At 39.8% G+C, this 20,578-nt stretch overlaps 1 protein-coding gene across 9 annotated transcripts in view; it reads right to left on the bottom strand.

Moving 5' to 3' along the window:
• The window catches only part of robo2 (roundabout, axon guidance receptor, homolog 2 (Drosophila)), a 608,847-nt gene that overhangs the window by 44,745 nt on the left and 543,524 nt on the right, over nucleotides 1–20,578 (bottom strand). For 5 of the 9 annotated variants that reach the window (XM_037546536.1, XM_037546541.1, XM_037546537.1 and 2 more), the window contains 6 exons: nucleotides 20,107–20,338; nucleotides 14,154–14,278; nucleotides 13,029–13,200; nucleotides 12,044–12,232; nucleotides 10,693–10,719; nucleotides 2,261–2,303 (listed from right to left, as the gene is read on the bottom strand). In XM_037546536.1, the coding sequence (XP_037402433.1) occupies nucleotides 2,261–2,303; nucleotides 10,693–10,719; nucleotides 12,044–12,232; nucleotides 13,029–13,200; nucleotides 14,154–14,278; nucleotides 20,107–20,338 (788 nt within the window). The remainder of the gene's footprint in view (nucleotides 1–2,260; nucleotides 2,304–10,692; nucleotides 10,720–12,043; nucleotides 12,233–13,028; nucleotides 13,201–14,153; nucleotides 14,279–20,106; nucleotides 20,339–20,578) is intronic. The other 4 variants (XM_037546543.1, XM_037546539.1, XM_037546542.1 and 1 more) reach the window with 1 other exon arrangement.

The raw sequence follows: 20,578 nt of genomic DNA on the forward strand, positions 1-20,578 counted from the left end.
GCCCACCTTTGAATTTCTACCTTGGCAACGATGACAAAGATAAAGTGACACACATATGGTAAGCTGAAGTGATACAAACGACTTTATTTCTTTATTTTATTTTATTAACTTTCTGTTAAGCAACAGAACTTGTTTTACCCAGCGTTTACACACTTCCATTTCTTATGAAAAGGGTCTATGGAAAACACACACTGTTCTTGGGTACCAGAAACTCTGGTACTTTGCTGAGTGGAAAAGAGGAAGCAGGGTCAATGCAAATGGAACCATTCTACAAGTTAGAAACCACTTACTACACCAATTGCCAATGGCACACTTGCTAAACAACCTACAGCAGACCAGGGGTAAAGAATTAGTCCCCCTCCATCAGGCTTTCTCCACACGCACACGACTAAGATTGCAAGTGGATTTAGCCAGTCAGGTATGATAAAGGCCACAGTGAGCAAAAGAAAATCTCCCTGTGCCCCCTCCAGAGGGTCTCAGCCATCCGATAGGTAACTGGTGTCATTCAAATGAGCCCTTTTCCCCTCGCACTCAAACGCAAGCCAGGAATGCTAGAAGGCTCCGGAAGGGTTACCCTAGTCTGGGCTCCTCTCCCCAGGGTAATTATTTTTACATTATTACACATGCTCATATCCCTGCCGCCTCGCAGAGGTGACAGGCAAATTTATCACCACAGGGGTCCTCCTAGGCAGCGTGGGGAGGGGGGCACCATGACAAATGATAAAATAAAACCCGTCTCTGCTTAAATTGTTTCTGCTAATTCTTTTTGGGGGGTGAAATTTATGAGAGCGGCTAGCCGGCCGTGAAGGGAGATGCGCGGAGATGTGTGTGTGTGTTAGTTGCACATGGTATGCAGCGTACACAAACAGGCAGATCTTATCCTGAAATCCATCAGTCATATATCGATATTAGAGCCCAGCTTGACATACTCTATGTGGAAATGGCATGTGACTGATGAAGAGTGTGCAAGGGCACTGCAGTGATAAGAGAAGAAGACTGTTCCAGTCTGCACACACAATCAGCTGATATCAAAGGCACTTTGACTCTTGCACTTATAGTAAGTCTGTATTTGAACAGAGCTCAAACTAGGGCTGTCCATTCACAAGATTCACAAGATTCTCAAGTCTTGTTTTTCCAAATACCCTCTTCACTCAAAAAGGACTAATGAATAAAAAGCATAGCAATGGAAAATATGAGACTACAGAACAATGATGTTTTTAGCTTTCATTTTTGCTGTATATGTTACTAAAAACATTTACATGAACAGAAGTGTTTTCTGTGTAAAGGATGTGTTCACTTATTTTCAGGTAGAAAATCCACTAAACGTGATCTGACCAGGGGTGCCCAGACATTTAAACACAGGAGTCCACATGGTCCAAACATCCTTTTGCAAGTAATCTCTACACAGAAAGGACCGCAGTCGCCCTGCTGGGGAAGCGAAGCCAGGTCCTCCTTCTGCGAGGCAACAGCACTACTCACTTCCCCAACATCAAAACAGTAATTAAAGCCAAATTAAACCCAATTATTATTCTTTTTCTGCCCGATGACCGCTGGGATAGGCTCCAGCACACCACACCCCCCCCCCCTACCCCCACCCCCCGCCCCGCAAACCTGAGGGAGGAGCAGCTTAGAAAATGGATGGATGGAGGAATATTATTCTTTTATTTATTTATTACATCATTGTGTGTGATAACACCACATAACTCCTGGTCAGGAACATACCATGAGGCCTTAGACATTTGAATGGCTATTTTCTACATCAGAATATGCACTTTTTCACTGAAGTTCACTGAATTTCACTGCACTTCAATTCAATTTCACTTCAAATTTTAAACAGGTGTGTAGTCGGCTCAACATAACGAATGACCAGGGGACGGCCATACATCAAACTAACAAAAACAGCAGGGTTTTTTTTTTCTTGGCCATTTACAGCAGATCTTGTACGCTGGACCTAGATCACCCAGACAATAACAGATGTGAAAGACTGCTTTGAGAGCCGTCTGAAACAGCGTTTCCTCTTTTATGAGTGGAACTCCCATCTCAAAGCAAATGAAGGGGGGATGGGACAGCGGTATAGAGGATAATAGTTTTGATGACCTTCTGCAAGATGATGGACAGAATATGAATGTGCTACAGAACTGAGGACTGGCCTCTGAAGGTTAAAGACTTATGACTGGCCCTGTGATAACAAGCAGACCTGTTTCTTTGTCACTGCAAAGGAAAAGGAGCAAAACAAAGAGGGAGATGACAAGAAACTTACCTTCCATTACTCATCAAGCCACCATCAACACGCTGGAACGTCACTGAGAGAGAGAGAGAGAGAGAGAGAGAGAGAGAGAGAGAGAGAGAATAAATCATCAGTACAGCACTATACCACTACAGTGCATTTAATACTATTCTTTTTTTTTTTTGAAGCACTCAAATGTTGCTGTTTGAAAATCTGATTCAGTATAGCAAGCTCAGTCATACTGCACAGAACAATACTGGCTTTGTTGCATTCTCAGACGATCACATTACAGCTGTAAAGAAACGGCTATGGATCCTTTGGACATGCCGCTAATTACCGTATCAGAAAATGTGGCACGGTATAAAGCTTCTCACTTTAAGGATGAAAGAGTTCAGAAAACATTTTAGACCCTAGCGGAAAGAATTCTGTAATCGGTACAGAAGCTCTGAACTAGATCAGAGGGTATAGGAACATTTGTGTAGGACCTGCACAGCTATAAATGATTAAGATGATTAAAATGATTAATGACTGTTACTTTACGATGATATAAATGATTAAACCTTCACTAAATATTCCTTTATGTGAATTAGAGATTTATACTGAAGTCCAATATTTCCCCAAGGTGAGAGCACATTGTGTACACTTATACCATCAAAATGATGTAGAGATATTAAGCACTTCAGAGACAGAGAGAAAGGGAGAGAGGGAGAAAGAGAGAGAGGGGGAGAGAAAGAGAGTGAGAGAGGGTGAGAGAGAGAGAAAGGGAGAGAGGGAGAGGGAGAGAGGGTGAGAGAGAGAGAAAGGGAGAGAGGGAGAGGGAGAGAGAGAGAGAGAGGGAGAGAGAAAGGGAGAGAGGGAGAGGGAGAGAGAGAGAGAGAGAGGGAGAGAGAGAGGGGGGAGAGAGGGAGAGAGAGAGGGAGAGAGAAGGAGAGAGAAGGAGAGAGGGAGAGAGAGAGAGGGAGAGAAGGAGAGAGAGAGGGGGAGAGAAGGAGAGAGAGAGAGGGAGGGAGAGAGAGAGGGGGGGAGAGAGAGAGGGAGGGAGGGAGGGGGAGAGAGAGAGGGGGAGAGAGAGAGGGAGGGAGGGAGGGGGAGAGAGAGGGAGGGAGGGAGGGAGAGAGAGAGAGAGAGAGAGAGAGAGAGAGAGAGAGAGGGGGAGAGAAAGAGAGAGAGAGAGTGAGAGAGAGAAAGGGAGAGAGGGAGAGGGAGAGAGAAAGAAAGAGAGAGAGAGGGTGAGAGAGAGAAAGGGAGAGAGGGAGAGGGAGAGAGAGGGAGAGAGAGGGAGAGAGAGAAAGAGAGAGAGAGGGGGAGAGAAAGAGAGAGAGAGAGAGTGAGAGAGAGAGAGAGAGAGAGAGAAAGGGAGAGAGGGAGAGGGAGAGAGAAAGAAAGAGAGAGAGAGAAAGAAAGAGAGAGCGAGGGAGAGAGAGAGAGAGAGAGAGAGAGAGAGAGAGAGAGAGAGAGAGAGAGAGAGAGAGAGAGAGAGAGAGAGAGAGTGAGAGAGAGTCTCACTCTCCTTTTCTGTAGGTTTGGTCTCTGCTTGCTGCAACATGAACAAAGAGAACAGTCTTCCGCACATAACTGAGATGAAAAGATGAAAGGTACGAGGGGGCAGATAAAAGCTGGGTAGCAAAAGTGAGGCTTAGATACCTGCTATAATTAAGAGTTTGAAATCTTTCCTGAAAGCTATTCATTATTTCTCCATTATCTCCACTTATATGACCAAACTTAGCTTGAATTGTTTCATTTTTATATTTTTGACAATAATGACCACATATATACTATTCGGCTTGACTCCACAACATAAAGCGGCCATATGGGACAATCCTGTTTTAAGGTCTTTTTAAGGTCTTATCTAAGGTCCACTTACAATGTTTGTGGTTTCTTACATGACCACTTTCAACCTCTCTTTATCCAATGGAAATAAACAGGGCTGTTTTTGTTATTGTGCTTTTAAGACTGATGTATGTAAAGTAGCTGTGTTCTAATTGGTTGTCCTGTATTTAATCTAATTCAAAACCATTCCAAAGTTTAAATACTCGTTATAACTTTGTCATGAATAGATGATGCTAAACTGCTGTTCCCTGAATGTATGTTGGTGTTTGTGAGAACAAAGTTTTTTGTTTATTTTGTCTTAGTTTCCATACATGGACAATATGGACTGGGAAACAGTATGAATGGTACATTTTGAAACTTAAACAATGTTTGTATACTGCACAAAAAATACATGACATTGACCTTTTAAATGTTAGTATTGAAGGTTATTACAGTGGATTTCCTATTCAAATGTAATCACATTAACTATGCAACAGACTGTGCTTATATTCTGTACAGACAGGTCTGAGTCAGCTCTTCAGGTCTTTTTTCAAGAAATGATAAAAACGGCAAAAATACAGAAGTTGTTTTTCTTCAGAACAAGCTTGAAACACACAGCAATAACTACATGTATGATCATCTTCTCTTTCACTCACAAACACAAAAACAGTATTATCTGAAAGTTTGGAATCAGCAAATGTTTTAATGATGTATAAGAAATAATATCAAATTAAATCACATTTTATTCATCAGCCTCGGTGGTACACCATACCACTAACGCTTTTGGATTCTGAAAACGTCACTGGATGTTCGCATATGGGATCCAATCCTACATAACACAGAAAACCAACAAGGACTTTTTAACAGAAACATAACTATGTAGAATCCAGTACACGAGCACCTGTAAACACACTGACCTTCAATTGAATCAGTTGCTTTAGAATGTGCCGTTATAGCAAACTGTGAACAAATATTAAAGGTGTTTCTCTTCTCTGTCCAGGAGCCTGTGTGTGTCCAGTCTATCTACACAGGGACACATTGCAGTCCAGTCTTTGATGTGGCCCGTAGGCTGGCGATGGGCGCTGGCTTTAAGCCAAGCTCCAGACACGCTCTTACTTCAATACAAATACACATTACTGTCCTTTAATAAGCATTTACCGCAGGAGGACATAATCAGCATATAAAAATTCCATCAAATCATCCCTGCTGCCTTCACAGGATGAGCTTTTGCCTTCTGGCTATGACGGATTTAAAGGAAGATGGCACACATTTGCGTGCACATGTCCACTTTACACACAACACTGCTTTATCCTTGAAACACTTATGTAGGCTCACTAACAGGTTGGTCCATATAGATCTGAATTTGGAATCGCTGAAGGTGAACAAAAACGTGGTGTCATTGAATATTAAAGGGCCCATATCCTGGAAAAATGTAACATACATAACAGTTTTCAAACAAGCATTCACTCTCCAGACCATACAGTCCATATATGGAAACTGCATTGAAAAAACAGCACATTCTCACAAAAAGCAATTCATTTACATTTATTCAACAGTTAGTTACAGCCAAGCAATGAGATTGGTTGAGAAGCATTCTAACTGTGCTGGTATTTCGTCATAACATCACAGGTTTTTCACAAACGCTGTATCACTCCAGTAAGACGCCGTTGTTAAAGAATGAGTTTGACAGCTGTAGGAAACGCTCAAGCCATTTAAACTTTGTGCACAAACAGAAAATGGATACTTCTAAATTTCCAAACTGTCATCACCAATGAGCAAGCTTTTCATTTGGGAGCTGTGATAGAAGAACACCTAAACAACCTGGAATCAGCCAGAAATTAACTGAATACCATTCGCCAAACGTGTCATGAGGTCTCGTCTTCAGTATCTGAAAAATCAGACCGAGCCATAAAACTGACGCAATAAAAAAACTAAAAAGCTGCTCAGTGATAATGACCGTTTTGAACGAACTGCCGGATGCACAGCGAGTGAGCGGAACTCGTTACTCTGACGTAGCTTGTTAAGGAACTATAATTTGGAGGAAGGAATTACTAACATTAAAAATATTAAATGAAGTTCACGGCCCAATTTATTTATTTATTACTTTATTCATTTAACTGTCGTATAAAAGCAATAGAACACCTGAGGTCATGTGTTACAGCGCATAACATCATGCCTAACATCATTCACCTTCAGCTCATGCCTGCGACCAAATCACAGCCATGATGTTATTTCACAATAACACCTTCCCTCTCCTGTTCTATTGCTTAAATACCTGCCAATAAAGATTACTGCAGTTAAACCCCACTCATTCCCTTTGAAATTATAAGAGCGTTCCAGCCCAGAATGCTTTCTGAATGAGGCAGAATGCAGGGCCTATCAGAACAGAATTCATTTACATGTGTCAGTCTTACAAGGTACGGTAACCAAAACAGCCTGTTGATTGTAAGGGATAAAAATGGGCTGGAAACTGGTCATATAAAATTAATTATAACATTTACGGCATATAAAATCATTCAAACCTCATAAGTGGGACTTACACAAGTAAATAAAAGGTAATATAATGTAGACTGTAAACTTTCAAATGATGCCATACTTGTTTTGGAAGTAGGACATGTTTGATTCTGACTTGAATTTGGCAAAATGTTATTGCTGTGATTACAGTCTTGTTTTGAGAAAAGAAAACCCACCCTTCCGAATTTGACATATTTTTGGCGCTGGCTGACAGAAAAAAGCAGAAAATGCAGATTCAAAACTGTTAATTCAGAATGCCGAATGAATTTAAATGTATTTTATTTAATACCTCTACTATTAATGATATAATTATGCAATTATGTTCATGTAAATGAATAGAACTGTTTGCCAAAATGAGAGTAACACCTCTAAACTTCTAAAAGTTGAAGCCTAGCGATATTTCAACTTCTGGCAAGAACTCAAGCCCAAAACAGCAGAGCTAGAAAAAACTGCCTCTCGACAACTCCAACATTTTGATTAGATTTCTCTCGCTCTGCGATAGAGCAGAAGTGTGAAAGTGGACTACTCCAATACACACACACCCACTGTGCTTGAGTCTACACTTATCTGTTCAGCTCCCTGGCCCTGTGAAGAGTCTGCTCCAGTATGCTAGTTGCAGAGCACTGAAGCTCTAAGAACACAGTGGAGTGGAGAGAGACTACTAGACTGCATTCTAATATGTGTCTGTGTGAGCACTTGCTTTGTGAATCTTCTGGACCTCTCTTCACTTCATTTTAATTTCTAGTCAAAACAGCCATCAAATACAATTTATTCATTTTTCAGGAGATGTGGGATTAGTTTTAAGATGATCCAATTGCACTGGGAAAGGGCAAAGGAAATAAATGAAAAAAAGAACAAAAAAAAAGTTGCTAGTCTTCTCAATACAATGGACTGACCACCTTAGAGTCCACACTTCAACATTACAGAACACTGCTGTTTTCAGAACAAAACCTTGTATCTCCTTTTTGTTCAGTTTTTGACATAATTTGAAAACTCCTGTTGCCCTTTATGTTGTGATTAAATTTCATGATCATTAGACTAAACAAAATGACCCGAAGTTACTTAGGCAAAAAAGTCTGGTTCCACTGACTTACATTAAAGGTAAAATATATGTTTTAGCTTTGCTGTAGTTACTATTTTGGAGATAGGAGTTTTTGTTCTGACAGCAGTGACATGGTTAGAACTACCTGGATCATAACAAACGTCTAAGATGGGGTGGGGAAAAATATTCCGGCAGATTTCTTTGAAAAACTGAAAGTAAGCCTCCTGAAAATAATGGAAGTTTTAATGAAGGCGAAGTATGGACACACTAAATGCTGGAAAAAAATCTATATTACATTTAGCTGTTGAGGCTTCAGTGTAATTTTTTGTTTTATTTTCTGACACTAAAAATGTCAGACTAATACTTATAACTAATACTTTATGTCTTTTCTGACTGGAAATTAAATAAATGAAGGGTGGTCTCTGACTTTTGCACAATACTGTATATTAGGGACATACACACTTGGTATAAAAACAAACTGGTGTGTGTGTGTGCGGGTGTGTGTGTTAAGCCACCACCTCAAATATGGAATGTTTTGGTCCAATCTTTAAGCGGAGACAGAGAAGTAGAAGAGCACTGAAGAAGAACGAGGGCTTTATGATGGAGGCTGCTTTCATCTGTAATAAAGTTTAGACCGAAAGAGTGACTGAAAGCACTCCTCAATCAAAGCTCACCTCCACCATTGGGAGGGGAGGGGGATGGGGGTTGGGGGGGCATAGCGTGCGTATAAATGTATGTGAGTGCCTGAGTGAGAATGTATGCAGGTAGAGGTCAGCGTGAGTGGAATTTCTTCACTTCACTTGCGTTATCAATTCTCAACTTGATTCTGTCAGCCAGAGAGTGTGGAATAAGGTCATCACTGGATAACTTCAACACGATCTCCACTACATCAAGCAACTTCAGAAGAAATGAAGCATTGAATTACAAAAACCTGTCTCATTTATGGAGGCTGAAGTGAAACAAGGCAGGGAAAATCAATGCTGACGTGAACATAACTCAGACCAGATGCCATATGCCTTCAACTGAAGTTCTACAGAAAACAGTGTTATCTGGAGGTGTTTATGCAGCCTCAGGCCACTTCTATTTCATCACGGAAAGCAGCAGCTTTTAATGACTCCAAAATTTTCTTCACTTCACTTGCATTGTCAATTCTCCCAAGTAACTTCAAAAATATCCTGCTATAATTAGGTGGGTTGTAACTAGATCCATGTACTCAATTACATGTGCTCAAGTAAAATGTTGATGAATTTGTATTTTCCAGTAAGTTTAGTCAATTTTGAAATGCTGATAATTTGTTTATGAAAAAGTTTACCTACTTTTACTCAAATTTCAGTAACATTTAGTTACACCTCTGACTTTTGAGCTGCATCACTTTATTATAGACACAAAGGACCTCAAAAGAGAGGAATAGCACCTAATGAACTATAGTTCCTATGCTGATAGATGCTGGATGTGCTAAAAAGTTCCACTGCATTTATGTAAGTAATTTAACTTGGGCACTTTTGTACTTCTACTCAAATTGTTGTGTGAAATGTACATTTAATTTTACATGAGTCTTCATTCCAAGAAACACAAGTTTTACTTGTGTATGGGTCTACGTTACTCTGGTCAAAATGCATGATGGTAAATGAAAGAGCCTGTGGCATGTGTTCATTCTCAAACAAAGAATCAACAGTCAAACCCTAATTAACAGCACACAAACAGAGAAGTATGGGTGCAGATGCTTTAACATCTACACGTAAACAACAGACAACAAACAGAACAAGATATGAAGACCTAATGGGTGAAATAACGTCAAACCACAGCAGCACAAATGACCACAACACTGAAACACGGAGATTATAAGTAAAAGGCGCAAACAAACAGAATGGTATACATGAGCCACAAATGCGATGGACAAAAGGGTGGTCAGATCTACACTATTAAAACAAGTCAGGGCTGACTTCCCAAAAACCTGAGGCAAAGATTTTCACATGATGGAGGAGTTCTAGATCTTTACATGAATAGACCTCTGTAGATAATCTTCAGATGCTTAAAATTCAATGAATCTCAGTAGTGTTAGGGATAGGGCTAGGATTAGTACCAAGTTTGTTCTTCCATGGCTTATTATCCAGTTATTAAGACTTAATTATTAAGAATATTCAGTAACTACTATGAATTATTTGGTAACAATTATGAAACTAATATGTAAGTTATGCATTCATGAGAGTAAGGAGCTGAAATGGTTAGTGCTATAATGTTTTTCAATTAGAGAATGAAAAATCCAGCTTATGTTAATACTTATCTAGTTTGAATGGTATATAATAAAATTTAAGCGTTGTGTAAAGCACTTTCAGTGGAACATCCAAATAAAGGGTTACCTACTCTTCCACTAATTGTTCTAAATTTCTGCATTATTGAATCATTAAGATGTAAACAGTCATTCAGACTGGTTTGATGTGAAATGCTTCATTCTAAAGACACTTGCTGAGCCAGAATTGTTTCCAGTCATGGTGACAGGAACCAGACGTCTGCAGTGTTTAATGCTCCTATAATTTCCTCCACAGAACGTTGGTACTTGAAATGACTGTAAATACATTCCCTGATGCCTGAGAGACTGTTTTATGAAAGCTTTATTTTTTTTCTAATTTACCATTTTGTAACATCAATACCATTATTGACATTACATATAAAAACACTTGGGTTCACTGGTCATTATAGATAGTAAATATAAATGGCTATTACTGTGTTGTGGATATTGGTTCCTATCACCACCACAGTACAGCAATCTGAGTTTCACAACAATAAGCCATTTTACATCATATTACTCTGAGCGGCTTTATTTACATCTCAACAACTGAAAAAAATGCAGAAATTTTTTAAACATTAAAAATGGTCTTAATGCAGCTTTGCCTTTGGGAAGCTCTACCCTTTAACTACTGCTCTGCTAGTAAATACAAAGAGATTAATTCCAGTACAATTATGCCAACTCAGCTGAAACTGAAGGCCACCAAACTGGCCACAGGACAAAGGATCCTATAGGCCGTTAATGCTGGGAGAACAGGAGTGATGGAGTGAAGGAGGGATGTTTGGAGATAGAGACGGGACAAATGAACAGTACCTGCAGGGGTGAAGGTGAACGACTGAACTGCAAAACAAGAAGACAGAGAAGAGTGTGTGTTAAAAGCCTGCAGTGGGGGGGTGGCACTCCTTTGGGGGGCTGTGTGTGTTGCTCCTGTGTTTGCGTGTGTGTGCCAAGTGTACAGCCACTGCAAGGACACCAGTCTGCCCACAGTGTTAAGAGAGGTGGCGAACACTGGCAAACTGCATGCAGCTCCACAAACAAAGCCAACGCAGATAATCCAGCAGAGATAGACAGGACGAAATAAATAAGATTTCTGTGTGAGCGCGAGTTAGACATCAAAATATTTGTCTGGACCAAACAGGACCCAGCTATTCACATGAGGTTTGTTCGGGTTCAGACATCACTTTTCAAATGTTTGTCAGACTCGAGTCAAGTCTAGATTTCACATTCAGGTTTCTCATAGCCTGTCTGAGTTTTTAATAGATTTTGGCCTGCATTCAACCCTGCTTTTAGTTTTTTCTCCATCTGCTCTTCCTTTCTACTTTCACTGGCCTGCTTCAAGTCATTTTTATTCTGGCACGTTGAAGTCACTTATGTTGTTTGCGCTGAGGTCCACCAGTCCAGCATGAGAGCAATGAATTACATAAACTTTATCCAGACTAAATATTTTTGGACTCATGTTCAAAGGCATTAACCAATGAATTATTTAATTAAACTAGAATTGAAACAAACTTATATTTACCTTTTACGCTTTTTTTTTTTTTTTTTACAATCTGTTGATCAGTTTGTCAATGAAATGATCTGAGCTCTTAGTCTCACTACAAGGTAACAGAGCAAGTGCTACAATTAGAAATGCAGAGTATTATTTTGTTTATGGTAATCAGGTTCAGGTGGGGTTCTGGCAAAATTTTGTTGACCTACAGTCAGGTTTGGACAGATATCAGGCTTAGGAAGGTTTGGATGGAATTATGCCAGGCTAAAGTCAAGTTTGGAGAGAATTTTACAGCTACAGATAGGTTTGAACAGAATTTTGTTGGGCTACAGTCAGGTTTGGACAGACCAATGATTACAGCCCAATCATTTTATGAACAGAATTTTTGGGCTACAGTCAGTTTTGGACAGACCAATAAATATAGCCCAATAATTCTATGAACAGAATTTTTTGGGCTGTAGTCAGGTTTGGACAGAATTTTGTTGGGCTGCAATAAGTTTTGGACAAAACTTTGTTGGGTTTGGTTTCTAATCCTGCCACTGTGTATCAGATCAGGAAGCAATCTGTTCTTTAGATGGCTACATAACTGTTCTTTATGCTGGCTATATTTGGGATCAGATTAATATTTCAGGCTCAATTAAAGCTCTGTTGTGAGTGTATGAGGCATTTCCCTACCGGCATAGTTGCTGAGGCCCTTCCTCTTCTTCCTCCTCCAGTAAAGCCAGATGCTGAAGCCCATGAGGATGACCCAGCAGGCTCCTCCAATGCCTGCGATGAAGGCTGGCTGTTTCACTACATCTGTGATCTGTTCTGTGATGCTGTTATTCTTGTTTCCACTCACAATCACATCTCGGAAGTCCTTACCTACACACACGCACACACAGTTTTCAGTCTTGATATATGGGCTATCTCCTGCAAGCTGCAAGAAGAGATGGATTGTGAGGATGACATTTGGGAAATAAGGGCATGCCATTGGCCAAATCATCAGTTATGGGTCAAACCAGTCACAACCAGTCAAGGCTCACATGAATCACACCCCACACTGCAAAGTGATATCAAAAGCATTTTTCTCAGACATGGACTAAAGGTAGCCTCAACTTCTCCAACTTTGACATTTCTAAACACAAACAGTATTAAGAAGCAAGCTGGAGCCTGTTTCGAAGTTCCTGCCTCCAACTCGCATGTAAATTTAATTTGTAGCTTGATGACTGAAGGAACAGTCTAGTGAAAAATCTAATTTAAACAGTTGTTCACCCTGCCCCATGTAGCTGGCGAGCCAAGACATGATTGATATCCAAAAGCTTCCTTCTTTAGTTTTGCAGTGGAGCCATGAGGCTGTAAGTTAACTGTATACCTAACTCAATCCACAACTGCCTCAAACTATATAAAGCTGTTAATAATCTTAAATAGACATATGTACTTTGACACTGGATAGCATATTGTTATCTATAAAAATGGGCAAAAGTATAAACAACACTCAGATCTCACTGCTGTTACTATAGGTTTGAGCTATGTAATAAGCTATTGTCCAAGTCACAACCAAACATGTCTGATAGAGCACATCTGGGTTAAGGGGTAAAATGTAGTTTTTACAGTAACTATTCATTTTGAGGAATACTAAGGGGTGGGTAAGAAAACTGGAAAGGTGGTCCCATCGTACCAATGATGATTGGCTGAGGCTCGCTCTTCACGCCAACTCCTGCATTGGTGCTTGCAGCCACCTCTACGCGGTACAGCACCCCTGCCTGCAGACCCCCCACAACCACTGAGCGGATGGCTGCATCTACTGTTTTATTCACGTGGAAACGGCTTTCGTTCCCCAAACACCAAATCTGAAAGAAAAAGAGAGGATGATGGTTGGGTGGGGGGTGAATGAGTGTTTTTCTTACAACATAAATTTTTTGATATATTGGACCCAGTCATCTATCGACAGACATGAATAATGGTCTACAGAGGCTCCTTTTAGCTTTATTTGTGTACAATACTTAAGTTTGTGTACATAATAACAGCTTAAGATTTCTTAAAATTTCAATGTTTTCATGTAAGATTCTCTTTTTCTTTCAAGCCAAATCAGTCATGGAACACCACATCACACAATATGCTGATGGAAGGTCAACTACAACCCCACTACTCAATAACTGAAAGGGTCTGAGAACAGATAACAATAAACATGAAGATATTTCTTCATTTAGTCATGCGTACATATTCAAGGGTTATTATACATTCTTTCATTCATTGGATGGTCCCAGGTATTTCCCAAGTATAAGGAATCCTTGCAGACAGAGGCTCCTGGGCACTGGCACTAATAGACTGGTCAGCACTCCATCCCTGTCTTTTAACTACTATCTGATTGCTTGATCATTCAAATCACTGTGTGTTCCATTTTCCCTTCACTTTGCTGGGTAAAACAGCACCATCATCGTTCAACACACTGATGGTTCCACCTGTGCTACAAGCAATTTCTTCTCTTATGGTGCAAAGAAACAACAGAAGCCTTCCTGTGGAGTACTGCAGTCTATCAGAAAGAATACATGCATTACATGAACATTATAGAGCATTACAGTACACTGTTTTTTTATATAACTGGCAGCCAACGTATTGTAGAATCAACATCACCAATCAACTTTCATAATTAATCACTGTGGCCCTACAAAAGACCTGTCACTCCATTACCTACAAATTTTACTACCAAATTAACGACAGGTAGAGAAAACACTGCTGCTTTCTGGGTTACACAATGTGCCTATTAGGTGCCTATTATTGAAAAGTGGAGTTGTAGGCCTACCTTGTACTCCTGAATGATGCCATTCTGGTGGTCAGCAGGAGGGGGATCCCAAGAGATGCTGATAGAAGTGCTGTTCTGATTCCCCACTGTCAGGACAGTCACCTGCTGGGGAGGGGCACTAGGAGCTGAGAAAGAGAAGACAAATCAGTGAGAACTGCAGTCTGAACAGCATCAGTACAGAAGAGCAGACAGGGACATGTATATCACTCTCCACACTCTCTCTCTCCCTCCATGTGTAAAACTGAAGAGTGTCTGTGTGGCTGGTTTAATGTGTGCCACAGGTGGCTGTGAGGGCAGAAGTTCATTAGATGGGGATTTTCTTTAGCCTGACACTGACACTTCTGCACTCCTGCACATTTCACTATGATTTAATATCCTCGCCCCTATGAAGCCTCAGGATTTACACAGAAACACCAGCATCGATTCTTTATGGAGTGACAGTACGGCGCTGAGCCATCGGCAATAGTTTGGATTTTTGGAGCGAATCACAGGAGAAGCCATGCAGGTCTCCCAGCTCACAGGGTGAAGAAAGAAACGTGAGGAACATTACAACACATGCATTTACAGAGAGAGAGAGAGAGAGAGAGAGAGAGAGAGAGAGAGAGAGAGAGAGAGAAACAGACAAACAAATAGAAAAGGTTAAAAAGAAGAAAAAAGAATTAAACACTGAAAGAAGAACAGAGAAATAGAGGGATAAAATAAAAAAAAGAAACACAGAGAAACAAGAGAGAGAGAATAAAAGAAAGACAGCAAAAGACACAGAGAAATAGTATAAGGTAATAATAAGGTATAAGACAATGACAGAAAACGAGAACTTGAAAAAGAGCGAAAGAAAAAGAAAAATGTGATGAGAAAAAAATGAGGGAGAGAGATAATGAAAGATAGAGAATGAGAGGGGATAAAATATAAGAGAGAGAAAGAAAGAAAGACAGGAGGAGATAGACAAAGAAAGAGAGGAAGACAAATAAAAAGACATGATGAGATAAATGAAGTAAGAGAGGGGGAGAGAGATCATGAAAGAGAGGGAGGGGAAAGAGAAAGAAAAGATAGAGAGTGGTGGGGCAGTACACATCCTGAGTGAAGCGGATGCTGCAGGTTGAGAGTGAATGAGCAGAATGAAAGAGAAGAGAAGAGGAAGTGTGTGTTTTGTGCTGAAAGCAGTGCTCTGTGACCGTGGTGTGGACGCGTGGCAGGACCTCAGCCTTCAGCTCTATTAAACTCGCACGGGAGCTGCTCTGATGGAGACGCAGGCGAGAGGCAGGTGGAGAAATGTAACAGCACAGTGTCGTGAAAAATAACGCTTTCTCATTTCCACTGTGGGGACTGGAGAGCTACAACACAACAGAATACTGACAGCTCAATTACAGGTCCTCTCTCTCCCTCCCGCTCCCTCTCTCTCTCTCTCTCTCTCTCTCTCTTTGAAGTTCAAGTTCAAGGTAGCTTTACTGGCATGATTATAATTTATAAAACTGCTAAGTCTTAATAACAAAAACAACAATAATCATAAGTCATAATCATAAATCATAGGAATTTCAATAATACTAATTAAGATGTAGATATTTTGGCTTGTAAGCATCAGTGAGGTGATTCTCTGTTCTCTGTTCCCAAATCTCTCGCTCTCTGTTCTTTCTCTCTCACTCTGTTCTCTTTCACTCTCCACCCTTTCTTTTCGTCCTTTCTCTCACTCTGTTCTTTTTTTCTTTCTGTTCTTTCTCTCTCCCCCTCCTTGTCCTCTCTCTTTCACCCCCTCTGTCCTCTTTCTCTCTCACCCTCCCTGTTCTCTCTCTCTCACTCTCCCTGTTCTCTCTCACTCTCTCCCCTCTCTCTCTCTCACTCTCTCCCCTCTCTCTCTCAATCTCCCTCTCTCTCGCTCTCTCTCCCACTCTCTCTGTTCTCTTTCTCCCATCTGTGCTTTTCCTCTGTCTCCACTTTTCTCTCAATCTCTCTTACTCTCCTTCTCTCGGTTCTTTTCTCTCTGTCCCCATCTGTTTCTCTATCAAATCTAAGTTCAAAGTGGTTTTACTGGTATGATTGCATCAAGCACAATTATGCCAAAGCATAACAGCAGTAAACTATGATATTAACAGCAGTTATAAAAACATTTATAATAGCAATTATAATAATTATTGTATTAAAGATAGGGCTCGAATTATATTGAAGTATATTGTACAATGTTGTATTTTTAAAACTACAGTAAAGTAATACTGTGTCTCTCTCTCCTCTCACTAAGCACTACTTGCTATAACACATGGCTGCCATGCATCAAAACATCCACATCTGACCCAAAATAAACGGAATCCAGTCAGTAGATCAGATTCCCCAGTTTGCCTGGAGCTATACTGCATTAACTTTGGTAGACGGCCCTACAGGTGACACATTCCCTCCGTGCAGAATGTAGTCAATGTCATTCAAAGTTAATGCGGCAAATCATTTAGCGGCTTATCTTTACGCGTATCTGAGCCAAACAATACATATTTCTCATTTGGGGGGCGATGGCGCAGGCGATGCTAATAGGACCATTAGCATGGTGATGTATGGCTGGCAGAAACGTGACCTCTGTTTCACTCCCACAGCTTTAGCCTGGAGGGAGCAGTCTGCGTTGCTTTCATACTGACACAGGAGATGAGCGCCTGCCCTGCATGGGATATGATATGCACATGATATGTGTTCTACTATGCCAATCATGATGGCTTATATATGTAAAATAATAGAAACCACCATTATTACATTGTTATGGAAAATGAAAAAGGATATCATTTAAGTAGAATCTTGGAAAAATGTAATACAATGCTATAAAATAAAAAGGTCTAGTGTTATTAATGTCATTTTACTATACTACTGAAATGTAACTACATAATTATGTTTACATTGCATTGATGTTTGATATATATTCTATATTGAAATTGTAGTTTAAAGGGGTTAAATGGACTGTCAGAGAAGTCTACCATAAATGCAATAGAAAAAGAAGAAAAAAAACATGGAAAAAGAAAAAAATGAACATAAAAGAAAAGAGGAATAAGCACAATGTATGGCAGCTTCTGAAGGGAAATGAACACAAAATCACACAATTGAGTACAATAGCCAATAAATCATCCTCTGCAACGACTCCAACAAAACATCCAAAAAACAGCAAGAGGAAAAACAGCAAGTAGGGCCCAGGACGCAGCTCTGTGAGGGAGCCCAGAACTTTATCTGGAGCTTGTAATGGGTGTGACTCACATGTAGAGAGAGGAAGAAGTAGTACAACAGACAGAAGCAATGCTGTACACTGGAGATAGGACTCCACAGAGACTGTGGATAACAAATGAGCCTGTCACTGATTTAAGACTATAACCAGCAACCTTTCTGCTTTACATTTGCTAGTGCACATGTATTTATGTGTATGGGAATGAGTTAGGCTTCTCCATGTTTCTTAGGTCCACACATAGTAGCAGGACACATGTTACACTTTTTTTTATCTACACAGCTTCAAATGGACTCAACATATCTCTGCACTTCCTATTCTATCGCTATGTAGCATGCTAGAACACCCAGAGGTCTGCTTAGCTCTTTATAATGCTGAATATACTGAGGGGAGGCATTTAGAAGCAGTTCAATTCTATGAAGAGTCTCTAAATGGTTGTAGCCTTGAATGTATGGGAATGTCATAGGTATAGAACCTTTTAATGATGTGGATGATTCTGCCAAGTTCTTTACACTCACACATCTCATTTATAAAAATCAATCATTAATGACAGATTTGGTACCATTTCAATGTAGGGGGACATAATGAAGCCTTAATAATCCAGTAGCTTGTAGTTCACTAACTGTGCGTTACTACTTTATTAAGCAACCATTAGGATGCATTCAACATTTTACAGAGCACTTGAAATAAGCCTCATCAAGTCAGTAGTTGCTAATTAACTGGCTGTTCATCATGACTGTATTAAGCAATAACTTGAATGAATTAGCAGCTGTGAAAAACTTGAAACCCAGAGTCTCACTTCAGAAAATGGTGTTGGGTTTTATTTACAGGCAATTTGTAATTAAAAAAGTAAACACCCCAAAAATCTGGAGGGACACAATTGAACTATTTGGGAATTTCATTACAGAATTCATCAAGAAGGTCAATCCATACACACCAGAATATGTTAGGTTGTGCACAATATTACATTTTATAATACATAAAGTTAATTATCAGTTATTGACATGATGTGTTACTTACTAGCTAGGAGATTTGATAAAGCTTAGGAGATGCATTATGGACACATTTTATGCAAAATACTTTGTTTAATAACATACAAAAGTGTTCAGGACAATTTAATCACTTATTTATCAATGATGTACTCAATCATTTACTGCTTAATAAAACAGTAATGAGCAGCCAGTTAACTACCATATATTGGTTTGCTAACTAATAAAGTAGCAATTAGCAGCTAGCAAACTACCAGCTACTGATTTGTTAGCTAATAAAGTACTAATGAGGAATCAACTAACGTGTTATATAAGGTTTTTTGTGGAATTAAAAGTGGTTCTTCCATAGCACTGTGCCAAAGAACCTATTTATTGACATCTTTATTTTATAGAATATAGTTGCCAGGCTGATGCTTAAGCAAGTGTGGCAGTATACGCACAGGTAGGTGGTCAACCATCCGTAAATCAGGAGAGGCAGGGCTTCCTTAAGGGTATGCGTACTGTACTCCTGCTTATTTCAACATACTGTGAGTTATACACACTCCCACAACTCATATACACACCCAATCCACAAGCAGTGTGAAAAATCCGTTAGGAACTGTAAAAATATGAGCAGTTTTCTCCAGTGTCACAGGAAATAGGAGTACTGGGACAATGTTAATGACAGGACAATAATGCTGGTGCTGCTGTAAAAGCCCTGAATGTAAGAGGAGTGAGTGAGTGTGTGAGTGTGTGTGTATGTGTGTGTGTGTGTGTGTGTGTGTGTGTGTGTGTGTGTGTGTGAGTGAGTGAGTGAGTGAGTGAGTGAGTGAGTGAGTGAGTGAGTGAGTGAGTGAGTATGAGAGAGAGAGAGAGAGAGAGAGAGAGAGAGAGAGAGAGAGAGAGAGAGAGAGAGAGAGAGAGAGAGGAGAAAGCGAGAGAGTGTTTGGCCAAAAGCACTTGTTTGCACTGCAAATCTAGGCTTTCTGCCCACAGTGTATATTAAGTGGCTTTGAATATCATAGGTGGCATCTAATATTAAATGAGACCATATAACACCATACTGAGTGCAAAAGAGACCCTCCACATTTGTGACAAAAAAAAATCAATTCTAAGTCTATTATGCATTGTAGAGCTGTGTGAAAAATGTTACAATCATGCAGCATTAATCAACAACCTGAAGTGTTGCATTTTGGATCTAAATACATCATCTAGCTCTTTCCTTGCTGACCACTACTTCTTAACTCAAGACCAACAGATTTGTGTATTTTCTGCATCGATCTCTACTGTAGTTTCAACTTTCTCCATGTCTAACCTGTTGGTCATATGCATTAATATCAGCTTTCACATAAACCAGAATGCAAAGCTTTATTAGAAAAGCTGTCCAGTTGGCCCACACCAAAGTTCATTCAAGTTGAATGGCTTGAATTAAACAATAAAAAATAATATTATTAAAAATATCCCAAAACATTTAGATCTAAAATGTTGTAAAGTTGTGTATTTATGTATGCAATTTTCAGACTTCTATTATTTTTTATGTTTGCTGGTGAAAGGCAGTTTTGGCAAAAAAAAAAAAATTATTATGATACATTAAGACTCTGTGGTTTGATCATTTCATCAGATTTTTGCTCAAATGAGCTCAGTGAAAACTTTCAGATTAATGGCTTAATTTGTTAACCAAATTTGCTGATATTTAACATGATGCAGCAAATTAAGCAGAACCTAATGAACAACAGAAATGATTTATCCTCTTGCTCATCTTATTTTACACTACTGTCCAGAAAAAATAAAAAAAGCTTACGTTCTTCAGTGGTCCTTGCTGTCCGGGATTCACTATCCATGCCCTGGAACTCATTAAAGTAGGGACGGACTTTAATCTCGTAGACGATGCCTTTCTTCAGTGAGGAGAGCACCACAGTTCTCTCTGAGGGCACCTTCACATCTTGGCTCTGCCACAGTCCTGGGGATGACAGCCCTGACGACTGCCGGTACAAAACTCTGTAACCCTGAATGAACTGACTCTGACGATCCACCTGCAGAAAACCCCAGAGAAAAATACAAAGCTGTAGAAAGCAGGGCCCAACACATATATATCAGTAAGCCAATAATATTTACTGATATTAAGAACTCAATATATTATCATTTTTAGCCAAAAATATTGCTAATTGTGCATCAAAATTAAACTTTTTTGGTTGTGGCCTTACTGGGATTACAGACCCAAACAGCCCCTAACCAACAGGGTAAACACTACAGAATAAACCTTTTAAAATCTA

Source organism: Pygocentrus nattereri, chromosome 17 (genome assembly GCF_015220715.1).
Source record: "Pygocentrus nattereri isolate fPygNat1 chromosome 17, fPygNat1.pri, whole genome shotgun sequence".
Classification (NCBI taxonomy): domain Eukaryota; kingdom Metazoa; phylum Chordata; class Actinopteri; order Characiformes; family Serrasalmidae; genus Pygocentrus; species Pygocentrus nattereri.